This window comes from Thalassophryne amazonica, chromosome 21 (genome assembly GCF_902500255.1).
Source record: "Thalassophryne amazonica chromosome 21, fThaAma1.1, whole genome shotgun sequence".
Lineage (NCBI taxonomy): Eukaryota > Metazoa > Chordata > Actinopteri > Batrachoidiformes > Batrachoididae > Thalassophryne > Thalassophryne amazonica.
Window position 1 is genome coordinate 15,566,095 of NC_047123.1, and position 18,175 is coordinate 15,584,269.

At 41.5% G+C, this 18,175-nt stretch overlaps 1 protein-coding gene across 1 annotated transcript in view; it reads left to right on the top strand.

The window, feature by feature from the left end:
• The window catches only part of LOC117503565 (phospholipase B1, membrane-associated-like), a 68,489-nt gene that overhangs the window by 40,123 nt on the left and 10,191 nt on the right, over window positions 1-18,175 (top strand). The window contains exons 23-33 of the mRNA XM_034162825.1: window positions 2,925-2,996; window positions 4,174-4,251; window positions 12,830-12,890; window positions 12,982-13,040; window positions 13,912-13,979; window positions 14,059-14,102; window positions 16,846-16,945; window positions 17,049-17,100; window positions 17,186-17,266; window positions 17,359-17,424; window positions 17,528-17,622. Of these exons, the coding sequence (XP_034018716.1) occupies window positions 2,925-2,996; window positions 4,174-4,251; window positions 12,830-12,890; window positions 12,982-13,040; window positions 13,912-13,979; window positions 14,059-14,102; window positions 16,846-16,945; window positions 17,049-17,100; window positions 17,186-17,266; window positions 17,359-17,424; window positions 17,528-17,622 (776 nt within the window). The remainder of the gene's footprint in view (window positions 1-2,924; window positions 2,997-4,173; window positions 4,252-12,829; window positions 12,891-12,981; window positions 13,041-13,911; window positions 13,980-14,058; window positions 14,103-16,845; window positions 16,946-17,048; window positions 17,101-17,185; window positions 17,267-17,358; window positions 17,425-17,527; window positions 17,623-18,175) is intronic.

Genomic DNA, 18,175 nt, shown 5'->3' on the forward strand with positions numbered 1-18,175 from the left:
GTTGTATTTATTTGCCTAATATGCCTTGGGCATGTTTTTTGGGCATAGTATGAAAGAAAAAAACAGATTGTCTATTAGTTCCTTTAAAACACAAGTGCACCAGTGTTTGGCATATTGATGTCCAGATGGTGAACTCAAAACTGAGAGTGTACACTGAGTTGGCCGAGTTGTACACAACATCTCGGAGGTGGGACCACTTGGCGTCAGTGACATCCTCCTCACCTTCTCGTGTATCTTCAGTGAGGGCTTCTTGCTGCTGGGTTTTCTCTGACCTGCCAACACAACAGGTGTTGATGCGTGGGCAACCCTTTTTCTTGGAGTGGTGCAGCTTCCTTGGAGTTATGCACGCCTTGCTAGCCATGAGGGAGTCATCCATGTTGCAGTCTGCACTATGGTAGGGTGAGGAGAACACGGGCAAGGTCTGCATGCCTGGTGATAACTTGATCCAATTGCTGCCCATGGCGGGACCGCGGGTGCCTCCAAGACACCTGGTGGATATCCTTGCATTTGAAGAAGGTGTTGGTCACGCATAGGCCATGATAGCAGCACAGCTCCATCAGTCATTGGTCATTGTCATTGAACTTGCCCCTACTGTAGACACCTAGACAGGTAGGCCAGGCCTTGTGATCAGCACCCACTAAGGTGTTGAAATCTCAGAGTAGTTAGAGCCCTTCTGGGAATCCCAGATATCACTTCGTCTAGGGACTCATAGAACTGGTCTTTTTCCTCTGGGTTGGAGTAGAGAATTGGAGCATATGCACTGATGATGGTGGCTAGGCCTGAAGATATTGAAAGCCGGAGGGCAAGGATTCTCCCGCTGCCAGTTGATGGTGACTCAATGCACGGGGCGAGGGTGTTCTTCACAGCAAAATCGACACCATGCTGACGGGATTCGTATAAGAACTTCCCTTGGCAAAAGAAGGTGTAAGTTGCTTCCTTGATGGTGCCGCTATCTACCAGCTGAGTTTCCTGGAGGCAGGCAATATTGACATTTAGTCATGAGAGTTCCCTGTCAATGAAGGCAGTTTTGTGGGCATCATCAATTTGCTGCAGATCAGGAGAGAGGCCGGGGTATATGGTCCTGATGTTTGAAGAGCTGGAGTCTTTTTTCTTCTTTTTTTTTTTGTTGCCTGGTGCAGAATCTGTGGCCTGCCTTTTGAGGTTTACTCATAATAATAATAATAATAATAATAATAATGATAATGATAATGGTAACCTAAACAATTTATGACAGTAAATTGACATACAAAAATTACATAATTAACAGGAAATAAAAAGGTTGAGTTCTTCTAAAAACTATTGAGGTCTAAGGCCCACTGACACTTGCACGACTTTGATGCATATGCATGCCCTGTGTGATGCAGGAGAATAAACTCATCTTTAACGGGTGCAGACTGAATGTGAGAGGGGCGCCAGTGCGTGCAATTGCACAAACAGAATTTTGAAATGTTCAAAAGATCTTTCACGCATAAATGTTGTGCAATGTGGCATGATCAGCTCGCCAACACTACGTGCAGCTCGTCAAGTGGAGTAAAGAAGAAGGGAGCAGTGTGAGTGTTTGCATCAGCACACTGCATCAGAGCGCAAGCTGGTCTGATCGATTATAACGAGATGTTAGATCTATCATAAACGTACTTTTACAACTGCACACAAGAAGGAAAGAACATGCAAGTATTTTACCAAGCCATGACAATGTAAACATGACAAATAATTACCTTTTCAGATGGCTCCAAATGCTTTCTCCAGCTCGTTCGACACAAGTGCGAACGGCTGGAGCAGTCCTCTGTGATTGGGGAAGCGATTAGAGCCATTTTTAGCTGAGCCATTTTCACCTTAGGTTCTAAAAACATTCTGGACTTACACACCATTCCAACTCATTATAGAATCTCTGCATAATTTATTACCACTCTTGAAAAAATGTCAGCTATCTATTTTATAAACACTACCCAATCTAGAGCCCGTGGATCCCCACGGTTAACACACTAGTATTTATCATTATTATCTACATTTTCCCACTAGATTTTACCTTTAATTTGTTGTAGTGTTATTTTTTTATTTTAATTCAATTTTGTAGTAGTATCGTGCCCCCATCACAAAATGAGTCACATTTTTGTGACATGTTTTTTAAATTATACTGTTTTTAATCCTACCCCTTCTCCTAACTCTAACCATAACGTAAGTCTCTCCCTTCCCCTAATCCTAACCCCCCCAGACCCCCCTGTCACCCCGCAGTTCATGCCCCTGTCACAAAATGAATTTGTGCCCCTGTCACGAAAAGTGCCCCATTTTCGTGATCGAATCACATACCATAGATTAATTTACTTTTCATAATGCCACCACGAACTACCATGAGATTGGGTTGAATACGCGTAGGTTAAGTTAACTTTGGATCAGGTATTTACTGGCCTACGGCGCATTCAATTTCTGCTGCCAAAGGATAAAAATGCACAGGCACTGCGCCTGACCACACCTCAGGTTTAGTATGAGCACACAAAAATCTGCGTACTTGTTATGGACAATTTTTTTTTTTTTTTTTGTAGGGTTACGTAGGTACAGTATCTTTCAAATGGTGATACAAGTATGGGAGATAAGAGTGGTTAAGTGTTGGGCTTCAGACCAGAGGATCCTCGGTTGAAATCCCAGCCTGACCAAAAAATCACTAAGGGCCCTTGAGCAAGGTCCTTAATCCCCTCGTTGTTCCCCGTGTGTATTGAGTACCTTGTATGGCTGTACCTTCACACTGAGTGAATGTGAGGCATTATTTATAAAGCGTTTTGAGCATCTGATGCAGATGGAAAGCGCTATAAAAATGCAGTCCATTCATTTAACAAGTATGGATTTGAATTATGATGACGAGAAATTGGTGTTCCAATATTTGGAAAAATGTAATAAAATTTGTTTGTTTTTTTTCTGTTTTCTTGCAGCTGGAACCACTAAGCAATAAGACAGCAAAACAGGACTTTAACTTAAATATCAGCCTGAAATGTCCAAAAAAGGTAGGAAATTGTAGTTAGAATACTATGGAAGTAAATCTGTGCCATCAGAGTTTGAATTAGAATTTTTAAGGTTGAATGTTTTTAGCATCAAAATCAGAGTTTGAAGTTGAATTTCTAAGGTTGAATTTGTTTAGCATCAAATATTCAGCCTCAAAAACTTCAACCTAAAAAAAAAAAAAAAAAAAACAACCTATAAAAAATTCAACCTCAAAAAATAGAAACGCAGGGAGAAGCAATCAATCCCTGTCTCAATCATCCAACGTCACAGATTTACTTCCATAAATGTTGGATGAATGAGACAGGGATCTTCCTAGGAGGAGCCAACCAGGGGGGCATCCTTCTCAGATGCCTGAATCATCTCAGCTGGCTCCTTTCAATGTGAAGAAGTAGCGACTCTATTCTGAGTCCCTCCCAGATAGTTGAGCTTCTCACCTTGTCCCAGAGTCTAAGCCCAGAAACCCAACAGAGGAATCTCATTTCTGCCACTTGTATCTGCAACACAAAGCTCATGGCCACTGGTGAGAATAGATCGACTGGTCAATTGAGAGTCTTGCCTTCTGGCTCAGCTTCTTCTTCAACATGACGGTCTCGTACAGTGTCCGTAAAGCATCAGATGCCATCCCAATCAGTCTATTGATCTCATACTCCAACTTAACCCCACTTCTGAACAAGACCATTCAATCATTCTCCCCTGACCCAGAAGGGACTGTCCACCCTTTTCCGACAGAGGACCATGGTCTTAAATTTGGAGGTGCTGTTTCTCATCCCTCCCTGAATCTCCACCTTATTGTAGAGGAGGGGTGTGTGTACTTCAGCGATTTTGGAAGTTGTGTTGTCTGGAGCATTAGCTCCTGGTAGGGCCACCCTTAGCAAATGGTTCCAGGTGAGGAGACAGACAAAGGACAATCCAACAGATATTTATGATGGACACAAAAAAGACAGAGTTACTTTGCTCGCATTAGGGAAACCATGGACTTCTACTGGAGCTAGACCTGGGGGGTTCAGTCAACAACATGGTGTCACCTCTATGTGGGCTGATCACCCCCAAAAGGAGTGTACAGCACCTAGTGTGCTGTTTTACAGGCAGGGGACAGGGACAAATGCCCACATGGACTCACACTCACTTTCAGTGATGCCATAATATGTTCTTAATTATATGCAAGTCTTTTGTCTGCAGACTTCACCATATATTCGGACCTACAACAACAGCAACTATACATACGCTGGCCCCTCTCCAACACCTGGACCAATACCTGTAAGCATCCCGTGTCCACTTTGAACTCTAATTTTGTTTTAATAAGCATATACCTTACAATATACTATTCCTTTGTAGCTTTCCTGGAAGAAAAGAGTGATTCATGGGTGTATTTTTTTTTTTTATGAATGTGCCATCATCTCATGCAGCCAGATCCTTATTCAGATCTCAAATAAATTATACTTGCTGACTGACAATCAAGGGATATACATGACTGACATGTTAAATTGTAATCAGTGGATTATGTCAGTGAAGGTTTCTCAGTCACCCATTTTGAAGATGTCTAAAAGTTTACTTCATGGCAGGTGGACTTTTGTTGTTGGTCTGAAAAGCTTCCTGCATGTTTGGAATTCAAGTCTATGAAGGGATGCATCTAAAGAACCCTATCAAGAATTGTAGATATCCACATTGGATAGACAGATTAGAGAAGGTTAAAGACAAAATAATTAATTTTGTTGTCCCATATGTGGCTGAAGGTTCTTCTGAGAAGCTCAAGAGACATTCATGTTGTGTGTGTGCAAAGGCTAATGATGAGAAGTTTTTTGGTTCTCCTTCTGTTGCCCTCAGAGGTGGGGAAATGTGTGTGTGGGAGATGAGGGGTTATTGTGATGTTCAGCCTGGATTTGGTTGAGGATGGTGGTGGGAGAGGCCACTGTGCCACTGTGAGTGGTATGGGTCACATCCCATGTGGTTGCTCCACAATACCCCAGTTGGGGTATTGGCCTACACTCTCTATTTCAGCCACTTGTACCTGCGTTCTAGTTCTTTCGGCCATGACCCAACACTCATGACCACAGGTGAAAGTAGGAACGAAGATTGACCAGTAGATGGAGAGCTTCACCTTTTGGGTCAGCTCCCTTTTCGTCACAACAGTGTGGTAGAGCGAATGCAATTTCGCCCCTGCTGTGCTGACTCTCCGGCCAAGCTTACACTCCATCGCCCCCTCACTCCTCACCCCTTATATCACCCCAATAGAGCGCTTCGCTCTCAGACTGCAGGCTTACTTGTAGTTCCTAGGGTTTGTAAGAGTAGAATGGGAGGCAGAGCCTTCAGCTTTCAGGCTCCTCTCCTGTGGAACCAGCTCCCAATTCAGATCAGGGAGACAGACACCCTCTCTACTTTTAAGATTAGGCTTAAAACTTTCCTTTTTGCTAAAGCTTATAGTTAGGGCTGGATCAGGTGACCCTGAACCATCCCTTAGTTATGCTGCTATAGACGTAGACTGCTGGGGGTTCCCATGATGCACTGTTTCTTTCTCTTTTTGCTCTGTATGCACCACTCTGCATTTAATCATTAGTGATCGATCTCTGCTCCCCTCCACAGCATGTCTTTTTTCCTGGTTCTCTCCCTCAGCCCCAACCAGTCCCAGCAGAAGACTGCCCCTCCCTGAGCCTGGTTCTGCTGGAGGTTTCTTCCTGTTAAAAGGGAGTTTTTCCTTCCCACTGTAGCCAAGTGCTTGCTCACAGGGGGTCGTTTTGACCGTTGGGGTTTTACATAATTATTGTATGGCCTTGCCTTACAATATAAAGCGCCTTGGGGCAACTGTTTGTTGTGATTTGGCGCTATATAAAAAAAAATTTGATTGATTGATTGATTGACTCCTGAACAAGACTGATAATTTTCATGATTTTCCTTTATAAATCATTGGTTGTCTGGATCAGAAGTTTCAGTTAAATATATCATATAGCAGATGAACACACTATTTGAGAAGTGAAATAACGTTTCTAGTATTTACAGAAAGTGTGCAATAATTATTTTAACAAAATTAGGCAGGTGCATAAATTTAGGTAACCTTGTCATTTTATTGATTTGAATATATTTAGCACTAATTATTGGAACACAAATTTGGTTTGGTAAGCTCACTGACCCTTGACCTCCTTACACAGGTGAATCCAGTCATGAGAAGGGGTATTTAAGGTGGCCATTTGCAATAGTGAGGAAATGGAAGACCGCAGGCACAGTACTAGTTAAGGCCTGAAGTAGCAGGCCAAGAAAAATCTCAGATAAGCTGAAGCGAAGGATGGTGAGAACAGTCATAGTCAACCCACAGACCTGCTCCAAAGACCTACAACATGATCTTGCTGCACATAGTGTCTCTGTGCATCGTTCAACTATTACAACACACTTTGCACAAAGATATGCTGTAATGCAGAGGAAGCCTTTTCTGCGTAGACGCCACAAACACTTGAGGTGTGTCACTTGAGGTACACTAAAGCACATATCGACAAGCCAGCTTCATTTTGGAATAAGGTTCTATGGACTGATGAAACTGAAATTGAGTTATTTGGACATAACAAGGGTGGTATGCATGGCTAAAAAAGAACACAGCATTCCAAGAAAAACACTTGCTGCCTACAGTAAAATGTGGAGGTGGTTCCATCATGCTGTGGGGCTGTGTGGCCAGTGCAGGTACTGGGAATCTTGTTCAAGTTGAGGGTAACATGGATTCCAGCCAATATCAGCAGATTCTTGAGAACAATGCTTAAGAATCAGTGACAAAGTGGAAGTTGTGCCGGGGCTGGATCTTTCAACAAGATAACGACCCTCAACACTGCTCAAAATCTACTAAGGCATTCATGCAAAGGAACAAGTACAACGTTCTGGAATGGCCATCTCAGTCCCCAGACCTGAATTTTATTGAAAATCTCTGGTGTGATTTTAAGCGGGCTGTCCATGCTCAGAAACCAACAAACCTGAGATGTTTTGTAAAGAATGGTCCAAAATGCCTTCAACCAGAATCCAGACTCTCACTGGAAGCTATAGGAAGCATTTAGAGGCTGTTACTTCTACAAAAGGAGGATCTACTAAATATGGATGTATTTTTTCTGTTGGGGTGCCCAGATTTATGCACCTGCCTAATTTTGTATAAATATTATTGCACATTTTCTGTAAGTCCTTTAAACTTCATTTCATTTCTCAAATATCACTGTGTTAAAAGTTCAAAAGTTCAAAAAGTTCAAAAAGGTTTATTGTCATATGTACAGTAAGAAACGTATTTCCCTGTGCAATGAAATTCTCTTCTTTGCTGCTCTCACCGGGTGTCTATAATAAGTCAAAATAGGCATTAAAAAAAAAAGAAGAAAAAAAAGAAAATAATGTGCAAATAGCAAGATTCAAGTATTAACAGTTAACAGTAAGGTAACAGTAAGGTGCAGTAACAGTGTAAAGTGACCCCAGGGGGTCTGCTCAGTCCTTAGCAGCATTCAGCAGTCTGATGGCAGTGGGGTAGAAAGAGTTTTTGAAGCGGGTGGTTTTGCATTTCACACTCCTGAACCTCCGTCCTGAAGGCAGCAGTGTGAACAGTCCATGTTGGGGATGTGTAGGGTCTTTTATGATGGCGGCAGCTCTATTGTGGACTCTCCGATGGTAGATGCTCTGCAGAGATGGTAGTGGCGTCCTCGTGATCTTTGATGCGGTCTTCACTACTCTCTGCAGGCGTTTGCGGTCATTCACCGTTGAGCTGCCATACCACGCAGTAATCGAGGTGGTGAGAATGGACTCAATAATGCAGCTGTAGAAGTTGCTGAGAATCTTGGGTGACATGCCAAATTTTCTCAGCCTCCTCAGGAAGTACAGCCGCTGCTGAGCCTTCTTTACCACCTGTGTGGTGTTGAGTGTCCAAGTGAGGTCACTACTGATGTGGACCCCCAGATATTTAAAGCTGCTCACTCTCTCCACCTCGCGGCCTTGGATAGACAGTGGCTGATGAGGTTCCCTCTCCCTCCTCATGTCCACTATCATTTCCTTGGTTTTATCTGTGTTCAGGGTGAGGTTGTTGACTCCACACCATGTCACCAGGCCTTCCACCTCCCTCCTGTAAGCTGCTTCGTCTCCGCTGGTGATGCGTCCAATCACAGCAGTGTCGTCAGCAAACTTTATGATGGTGTTATCGGGGTGAGAGGCGGCACAGTCGCAGGTGAAGAGGGTGTAGAGAATAGGGCTGAGGACGCAGCCCTGCGGGGTACCGATGTTGGTGGTGATGCTGGCTGAGGTCCTATTCCCAATCTTGACAGACTGTGGTCTGCCAGTCAGAAAGTCCAGGAGCCAGTCACAGAGGGTGGGATGGAGTCCAAGGGCAGACAGTTTGTAGGCGAGTTTGTGAGGGATGACCGTGTTGAAAGCAGAGCTTTTCATACTTTTAATTTTAGTTAAATTTTATATTTAACTAAAATTGCTGATATATATACAAGTATATATATATAAAGGAAAATCATGGAAATCATCAGGGTTGCCCAAATGTTTACATACAACTGTACATGATGGATCCCTGATCTCTGAACAGAAATAGAAATAAAGAAAATCTGTAATTTTTGTCAAAAGCATTTGCTTTCAGATATTAATGACACAAATGTAATGCCATAGACTCTGAGCTGAGCTCTTCAGCCAGCTGCACGTCAGGATGTAATTCATAAGAAACGCAGGACATCTCATATTGGGAAAAAAACCTGGTTTTGGTCGGTTGTAGTTTATTGTTTGAATTATGACATTTGGAAAGAGGTGTCATTTAATTTAAAATGGCGATTCGCTCTGAAGTTATTAATTCTGACCAAAATCTGCATGGCTCTTTGGAGCTACGCACTTAGTCCCACAAAACAGAGGATATTATTATTATTTATTATTTCCATTACATGATGTACAACTTCAGTTTATGCTTTGGTGCTCATGCCAGTGGACTTGTCGCCTCTGAAAACCAGCGAAGCAGAGAACCAGCAAACAGCAGGTCGAAGCGCTGCTTAGTTGCTTCAATTTTCAAGCAGACCCACTGCAGTCTGCAATCAATGTAGAGAAATGATAATTTTCCAATAAACACCCTCAAAACAACGGCTGCTCCAGCGTCCCAAACTGAAGGGCCGATAAGGAAATTGTTAAGCAAAAAGGTTTTTGATGTTCTCATGTTTGTTGTGGTAGAAATGTGCTTTCTGGCTTCTGTCTGTGGTGCATTCAATGTGCATCAGAAAAAAAATCAATGCAAGCAGGCAGCAAGCGATCCATCGCGATTTACCCCGTCAAATGAATTGATGCAGACTGAATGAATCGATGCACTCACATCACGCATATTTGTATCTAGATATCAATTCGTATTGATTAATCTCCGCATGCCTAGTGTGGAGCATAATAGTGTGGAGTGTGGAATATAACACAACACAACATAAACACATCATTTGAGGGGTGGAGGGTAGGCTGGGCCTTGCCGATGAGTAGGGGGAGGCAGTGTTGGTCTCTCTTTGGTGGTGAGACTGTGGTTGGTGCGCCCTGTCTCACTGTGCAGGGCGGCTTCACTCCCATGTGTGTGTTTAGGTGCACTCTTTTATTGGGTGGCTGTTCTGCAGTATCCGTGGCTACTTCTCACCTTCACATAGTGCAGAGTACTGGTCCTGTGCCTGTGCATGCCTTCTCTAGCAGAAGATCTTTGGGGTCTATGGTGCTTGCAGTGGCTTCAAGGCTCCTTCTGGCTGTGGGGCTGTATCTAGGTTGAGGGGCTATGGGGCTCTGGTGCAACTCTCTACAGTCATTCATATGGTCACACATCTGGTTTCTTTTGACCTTGTGTACTCTGCATGTAGATTAATACATGTACACATGCACATTCATGTTCTCCTATAATATTACTGTGATCACTGCTGCCAGCCCGATCACCTCCTCCTACATGCAGTCTTCTGTCTTTGTCCTGTCTGTGTCCTTCTGTTACATTTTAACAATGTCAAGTTGAACCCAATTATGCAGGCAGAAATCACAAGGTGATTCAGTGTAAAAAACAAGGTGATTTATTCTTTCCCAAATTCCACCATAAATCCAAAACAGCCATAAATGTGCACATGTCCAAACGAAGGAGGGCAACTGGCAGGGAGTCAGCAAAAACAATCCAAAAACCAAAATATCACATATCAAAATCACAGGGTAAATCTGAGGAACACAGATAGTCCGGGAGCACACTCACGAAGGAGATTGCAACGAGAGAACAAGACAGCAAGTGAGAACGAGAGAAAGAACTGACAACCAGAAGGGAAGACGGGAGTGCTTAAATGCTTAACGACAAATGAAAACAGATGCGCGGAAGTTAAGGACAGGAAACAAAAACACACATGGGAAAAGAACAAAATACAAGGGGACCAAAACACAAATAAGAAAACTGCCAGTGACGAATAATATAACACAAATGAGATGAATTAATCCATGTGACATACAAAGCACCAATCAAATGACAAGGATCCACTCAGCCGTTATATAAAAATAAATATAATAACCAAACAAGGCGGCAGGAGAGGAAAAAAGACAATACAAAAAACAAACGTAAAACAAAGACGTGAACAATGAGCAACAGAATGGAAACCAACATAATAACTAAGAACGAACTCAGGGGATGATCAGAACACAAATGACAATCAGGACTAAACCAAACATAACTGGATGGACACACATACAACACCTTCTCTGTTGTGTCCTTGTTATTACAAGCACGGTCTTACTTTTCAAGGTCATTGACGTTGTCACGGTCTTAGTTTTGCGTGCCACATCTCTAATTTATGAGAAACAAGAGGGACAATGAATTTCTGCTGCCATATCAAAAAACTGTATATATTGTTCATGCAATATGAACTGACTGACTTAAACTAAATTGATCTACAGGACTGAACAGCGATGTTATTGCAAACACAAGTTCCTAGCAGCCAGCGCTGATGAGTTATTATTCATAATTATTCTCTATGTACTGTTTCAACCATTTAAACAGGAGTGTTTCCCAGCAGGCATTGCTGTGATACAACCCCTGGCAATAATTATGGAATCACTGGCCTCGGAGGATATTCATTCAGTTGTTTAATTTTGTAGAAAAAAGATCACAGACATGACACAAAACTAAAGTCATTTCAAATGGCAACTTTCTGGCTTTAAGAAACACTATAAGAAATCAGGAAAAAAAATTGTGGCAGTCAGTAACGGTTACTTTTTTAGACCAAGCAGAGGGAAAAAAATATGGACTCACTCAATTCTGAGGAATAAATTATGGAATCACCCTGTAAATTTCATCCCCAAAACTAACACCTGCATCAAATCAGATCTGCTCGTTAGTCTGCATCTAAAAAGGAGTGATCACACCTTGGAGAGCTGTTGCACCAAGTGGACTGACATGAATCATGGCTCCAACACGAGAGATGTCAATTGAAACAAAGGAGAGGATTATCAAACTCTTAAAAGAGAGTAAATCATCACGCAATGTTGCAAAAGATGTTGGTTGTTCACAGTCAGCTGTGTCTAAACTCTGGACCAAATACAAACAACATGGGAATGTTGTTAAAGGCAAAACATACTGGTAGACCAAGGAAGACATCAAAGCGTCAAGACAGAAAACTTAAAGCAATATGTCTCAAAAATCAAAAATGCCTAACAAAACAAATGAGGAACGAATGGGAGGAAACTGGAGTCAACGTCTGTGACCGAACTGTAAGAAACCACCTAAAGGAAATGGGATTTACATACAGAAAAGCTAAACGAAAGCCATCATTAACACCTAAACAGAAAAAAAACAAGGTTACAATGGGCTAAGGAAAAGCAATCGTGGACTGTGGATGACTGGATGAAAGTCATATTCAGTGATGAATCTCGAATCTGCATTGGGCAAGGTGATGATGCTGGAACTTTTGTTTGGTGCTGTTCCAATGAGATTTATAAAGATGACTGCCTGAAGAGAACATGTAAATTTCCACAGTCATTGATGATATGGGGCTGCATGTCAGGTAAAGGCACTGGGGAGATGGCTGTCATTACATCATCAATAAATGCACAAGTTTATGTTGATATTTTGGACACTTTTCTTATCCCATCAATTGAAAGGATGTTTGGGGATGATGAAACAATTTTTCAAGATGATAATGCATCTTGCCATAGAGCAAAAACTGTGAAAACATTCCTTGCAAAAAGACACATAGGGTCAATGTCATGGCCTGCAAATAATCCGGATCTTAATCCAATTGAAAATCTTTGGTGGAAGTTGAAGAAAATGGTCCATGACAAGGCTCCAACCTGCAAAGCTGATCTGGCAACAGTAATCAGAGAAAGTTGGAGCCAGACTGATGAAGAGTACTGTTTGTCACTCATTAAGTCCATGCCTCAGAGACTGCAAGCTGTTATAAAAGCCAGAGGTGGTGCAACAAAAAATGCTAGTGATGTGTTGGAGCGTTCTTTTGTTTTTCATGATTCCATAATTTTTTCCTCAGAATTGAGTGATTCCATATTTTTTTCCCTCTGCTTGGTCTAAAAAAGTAACCGTTACTGACTGCCACAACTGTTTTTTCCTGATTTCTTATAGTGTTTCTTAAGCCAGAAAGTTGCCATTTGAAATGACTTTAGTTTTGTGTCATGTCTGTGATCTGCTTTTTTTTCTACAAAATTAAACAACTGAATGAACATCCTCCGAGGCCGGTGATTCCATAATTTTTGCCAGGGGTTGTATAACAAAACAAAAATCTTTCTTTGTCAGTGTGAACAATGAAGAAGATCCCACTAGAATACATGATGAAATAATATTTCAGGAAAAATGTTTCACACTGTACAGTGCCAATGAATGTTTGTCTTCACTCAGAATTGGGGAAGTGACTTTTCCTGTGTTGATCTGACTCCATCTGACATTGTGCCTACCTCAGGTGAGAATAATAATCTTTTGTTAAGCTCCTTTTTAAAAGATTTTGTGGTCAAAATGATCTGTCAAAATATTTGAAATGAACTGATCCATAGTTCACAAGCTGAGACCAGCAGACATCCAGGTGGTGGCAGCATTAGGAGACTCTATAACGGTAAGAACCAGAACACAACAGGATTACATCTACACATTTTTTGGAAATGCACACATTTTAGGCAACAGAACTTGATCTTCCACCACAACGTCATGACCTTTGACTCTCCCATTGTTTACTTGAGCTTGGTGCTGCTGGCTGATGTTGGCGTTATTCTAGGCAGATAAAAGGTCTTCTCTCAACTTCAGGACGTACTTGTCATAGTCAGCAATGTCAGAGTCCATCTCTACGTTGAGAAACATTATGTTGACTGCGAGTCTAGGTATCCCTCCATACATGAAATAGAATGGAGTAAACCTGTGGGCTCATGGGCGGTGTAGTTACATGGAACGGTCAATGTTTTCAACATCTGGGGCCGTTTTTGCTTTGATCTCAGGGGGTCACACCCTTATCATTTTTCCTAGTGTTCTGTTAAAACTCTCAACTGCACCGTTTCCCATAGGGAGATATGACAACAAGATGAGCAACAACTCCTGGATCAGCTGACTCTTGAAGTTGGTTTTCTAGTCAGAGTGGATTCTCTCTGGGGAACTGTACACGCAGAAATATTTATCAAAAAATTGGCTGGCGACTGGCTTTACTGACTGATCATGGCACAGAAAGGCGTGAGACAACCTGGTAAAGTGATGGCATGATAATGATAATTTGTCGTCATGCCATATCAGTATAGTAGGTGGGGGACCTCAGCAGAGTACTGGCTTATTGATACTGTTATTTATATATTTGTTCACCTCAGGAGAGCAGAAGTCTGAAACCCATTGTGGATGTGTTGATTATCAGCTGGCGGTGTCATTGAATTATCAAATCTTTCATCAGTTAGCTACCTTCATACGGCAGTGTGTGTATGTATGTGACTCTTCTCTGTTTGCAGACAGGAAATGGTGCTAAAGCAAAGAACCTGCTTCAACTTAGTATACAGTATAAAGGAGTAGCCTGGAGGTATAACACAGCTGCTATGTTCAAGACATTTAATTCACATTTTATTCACTACACTGACATTTGTTGACTTTTTTTGCAGCATTGGAGGGGATAAAAGTCTGGAGATTGTCACAACGCTCCCAAGTATGTTTACATTTGTAACTTGTTTTACAGAACTTATCTCCTCTGAATCTCTGAGTCTTATCTTACTCCCAGCACAAAGCAGCATAAACTTCAGTGAAAGTGAAACTTCTGTTTATACCCAACACAGCTGTCATTTTTATGTCCAGTGGCCACATCCTTGAGGAAGTTAGTTAAAAAATGAGACGTGGTCAGGTATAGAATTGATACCTTCTGTAACCAGGTGCACTTGCACCTAGATGAGCAAAAACCTCCGCTAAACTCCAGGGCCACGTAGTGCTATAGAAAGAATGCAGTGATTCATGCCTTACATAAGCGGCTTCATAATACACGTACACTCTCTTTGCCTGCACATATCAACACCAGTCACCTAGAGTGGTGTAATAATATGATGTCGTACTACAGTATAGTGACTAGGGATGAATATTGATAAGATTTTATCGATATTGATACCATTATCGATTCCGCTTATCGATCTGATTCCTTCTTGATTCCCTTATCGATACCGCTTGTGAATTTTCTGTGTACTAAAAGTAGGCTTTACAGGTTTTCTATGTCAACAACATTTTATTGAGTCATAAAGTAAATAAATATGAAATTGGTCAATGGATCCTTAAACTCTGGACATAAATAAACTTTGCATGGTGGATCCTTGATCTCTGGACATAAATAGAAATAAACAAAATCTGTAGTTTTTGTCAAAAGCATTTCCTTTTATACATTATTGGCATGAATATCTTTCCATACATCTGAGCTGAACTCTTGCAGTTGGCTGTGCTGCACGTCAGGATGTAATTCATAAAGAATGCAGGACGTCTCATTTTGGGAGGAAAAAGCATTTTAGTCGATTGTAGTTGATTGTCAGTATTACAGTGTTTGTAAAGAGGTGCCATTTTATTTAAAGCGGCAATTCACTTTGAAGTTATTAATTCTGATTGGACTCTAACGTGACTCAGTGGAGAGCAGCGCATCGTTTGGAGCTGTGCCAATGGAATGGAGGACGATTCTTGTTTATTGACTGCAACAAGACAAGAGTCCCAGTTATTCACTTTAATCTGCACAAAAGTGACTCACAAGTCACGATTGACATATTTTAATGGCTTTGAGAGGGGTTAAGAACCAGAGTTGCCGCTTCTGAAGAGCAGCAAATCAAAGAACCAACGAGCCAGCGGATCAAAATAATGCTTCTTTGGTTCAAGCTTCAAATCGGAGTCACGCTGCAGAAGTGGTTGATTACAGACCCGCTGCAGAGTCTGCAATCACCGTAGAGAAATGATCATTTTCCCAACAAACACCGTCAAAAACGGCTGCTCTGAAGGACTGATAAGGGAATCGTTATGTCGGTGGATCGAATCATTTCTTAACAATACGATTAAAGAACCGGTTCTCGATACCCAATCCTAATAGCAACAACTAAATATCTAATACTAGGCCTCTTCAAAGGATCCTTTGGTACCAGGAGACTACAGTGAGAATATTACAACTGTTGGCCAAAATATTGTGCTTCCAACATGATTTTTTTTTTCAATAAAAACTAAGATATCAAAGTGAAAGTGGTACAAGAATAATCTTTTACTTACTGACTTTTTCTATGTGTGGATGTCAGTACAGTGCACCATAACAGCCACAGATGCACAGCATCAAGAGAGGGTGCAATGGCAGTCTTCACAGAATGTTTGGAACAAGGCAGCACTGTTAACTCCAACTGATATGTGGGCACTTTTTGCAAAACCCGTGTGGTGTGCATACTTAATTTAATTTATCCTTTATTTAACCAGGTTAGTCCCATTTAGATCTTTTGCAAGGGAGACCTGGACATTTATAAAGTTTCCAATTCACCTAACCTGCATGTCTTTAAATGTGGGAGGAAACCGGAGCACCTGGAGGAAACCTCCACAAACACAGGGAGAACATGCAAACTCCACACAACTCCACAGGTGGGAATCAATCCCATGACCTTCTTACTGTGAGACAACAGTGCTAACCACTAATCCACTGTGCGGCCACTTAAAGCAGGTTCATCCTTGGAAAGATGCAGTTTTTCAGCATGATGCTTTACATAGGTAGCTAGCTAGTTTGATATCTCTAAAATTGCTGACAATATACATAAAATACACAACAAAAGTAAGGTGAAAATGACCATTAAAATACATGTTGCTGTTGCCTTACCTCAAGGAACTTTGGTGAACACTGTTGGCTGTGCACTCTGACAGGCTGGCCCTAATCCTTTAAGAAGCCAGAAATCCTTTCACTTCTGTCCACTTTCTTAATATTACAATGTTGTGTGCTGCAGATTCAAGGAAAGAACAGAATGTTCAAGGGAAGGACATCAACCAATCACACTTTGATTGGTTGATGTTATGTTTGGACTACAAATCATGCACAAATAATGACCACCGTAAACTCCACACCTTTGCGCAGATGCTGTTACACACTTAAAGGCAGTGCCCAATGGATGATGGACACATTTGTAGGATATTATATTGGCTAAACAAAGCTGTTTTTTTTTTTACCGAGCTGGTGCATCACAGTTAACCACCCTCTACTGACTACATCCCTGTCATGAGCACTTTTAATTTAGTGACTTAGAAGATAGAATTGACTGTTTTTGAGTTATTGCTTACACCGCCTCACTGGGATAGACTATCTTACCCACCTACTTATCTTCGGTTTTGCTGACCAAGCCATCCAAAGGCATATGTAAATGTCCAAAATGTTCCACCTTACAGTATTACTTTTTTTAAAGACATCCTGAGGAAGTTCAACCCTTCTCTGAAAGGCTTCTCAAAAGATGAAGTTCCAAAAACCAAAGGCTTCAACATGGCTAAACCTGGTGCAGTAACCTTGTATGTGCATGTACTTTTTTAAGTTTAATATTTGCTTCTGCTTAAAGTAAGCCATTGATCATTTACTCATTTTTAACACCTGCTTGCATCCATCATGCTCCAGAGATCTGCCAAAACAAGTCCAAGATCTCATCAAAGCCATGAGAGAAAATAAGGTGAGACTCCTTGAGAGATGTGGAGTATTACCTCTATACCTGACTAGTACTAGTTATTTCTGTCATGTTCTGCACACATTCACAGGATGTAAACTTTGAAAAGGACTGGAAACTTGTAACAATATTTATTGGGGGAAATGATCTTTGCAGCTATTGCACAGATCAAGTGAGTACACCTTAACATCAATCTTCAAGATAAATGACCACACACCTCTGTGTTAAGATGAAAAAATAACCATGCCTCAAATGTCTCCACAGAATAATCTGTCACCAAAGAACTATAGCCACCATCTTATCCTTAGCTTGGACATGCTTTATAAAGAGGTCAGGTATATTAAGAGTGACACGTAAATATTATTATGACCAGCCCTCATAAACTGTACCATACTTTGTTCTTGTGCTCTCTGTTTTCTCTTCTGATGTGCAGGTACCAAGGTTGTTGGTTAATCTCGTTGAGATCTTGCAGATTGATCCAATGAAAACAGTGAAGAACAACGCACTGGGTTGTACACTCTTACAGAGGTGAGTGTACTTCTTCTACATCTTTCACATTCAATTTAATTTATTTCATTTATATAGCACCAAATCACAACAAAGCTGCCTCAAGGCGCTTCATACAAGTAAGGTCTAACCTTACTAACCCCTAGATCAAGCACACAGTGGTAAGGAAAAACTCCCTCTGTTGATTTAAGGAAGAAACCTCAAGAAGACCAGGCTCAAAAGGTTGACCCTCTGCTTGGGTCATATTGTACTACCCACACAATTGACTATACAAATATATGGGAAATTTTGGGAGTCGATGTTGGTGTACAGGACGGGACCCCAAGGTTGAGATATTTTGGGGTTTTGTGTCTTGTGTAAAGACACTTGGGTCATGTGGCAGAAATCAGCGAATGAGCCAAATAAGGGTTCAGTAAGATGGCAGTCTGCTCTACGGAAGACCTGCTGTAAGTTCTCCCTTTTCCACTCTTTCTTGAGTAATGTGGCCAGTGAGCTAATTGCCAGTCACTTCAGTGATCTTCTTAATACTGCTCCGTTGTTTCCAGTCCAACAATGATCACCTTCTTCACCCACT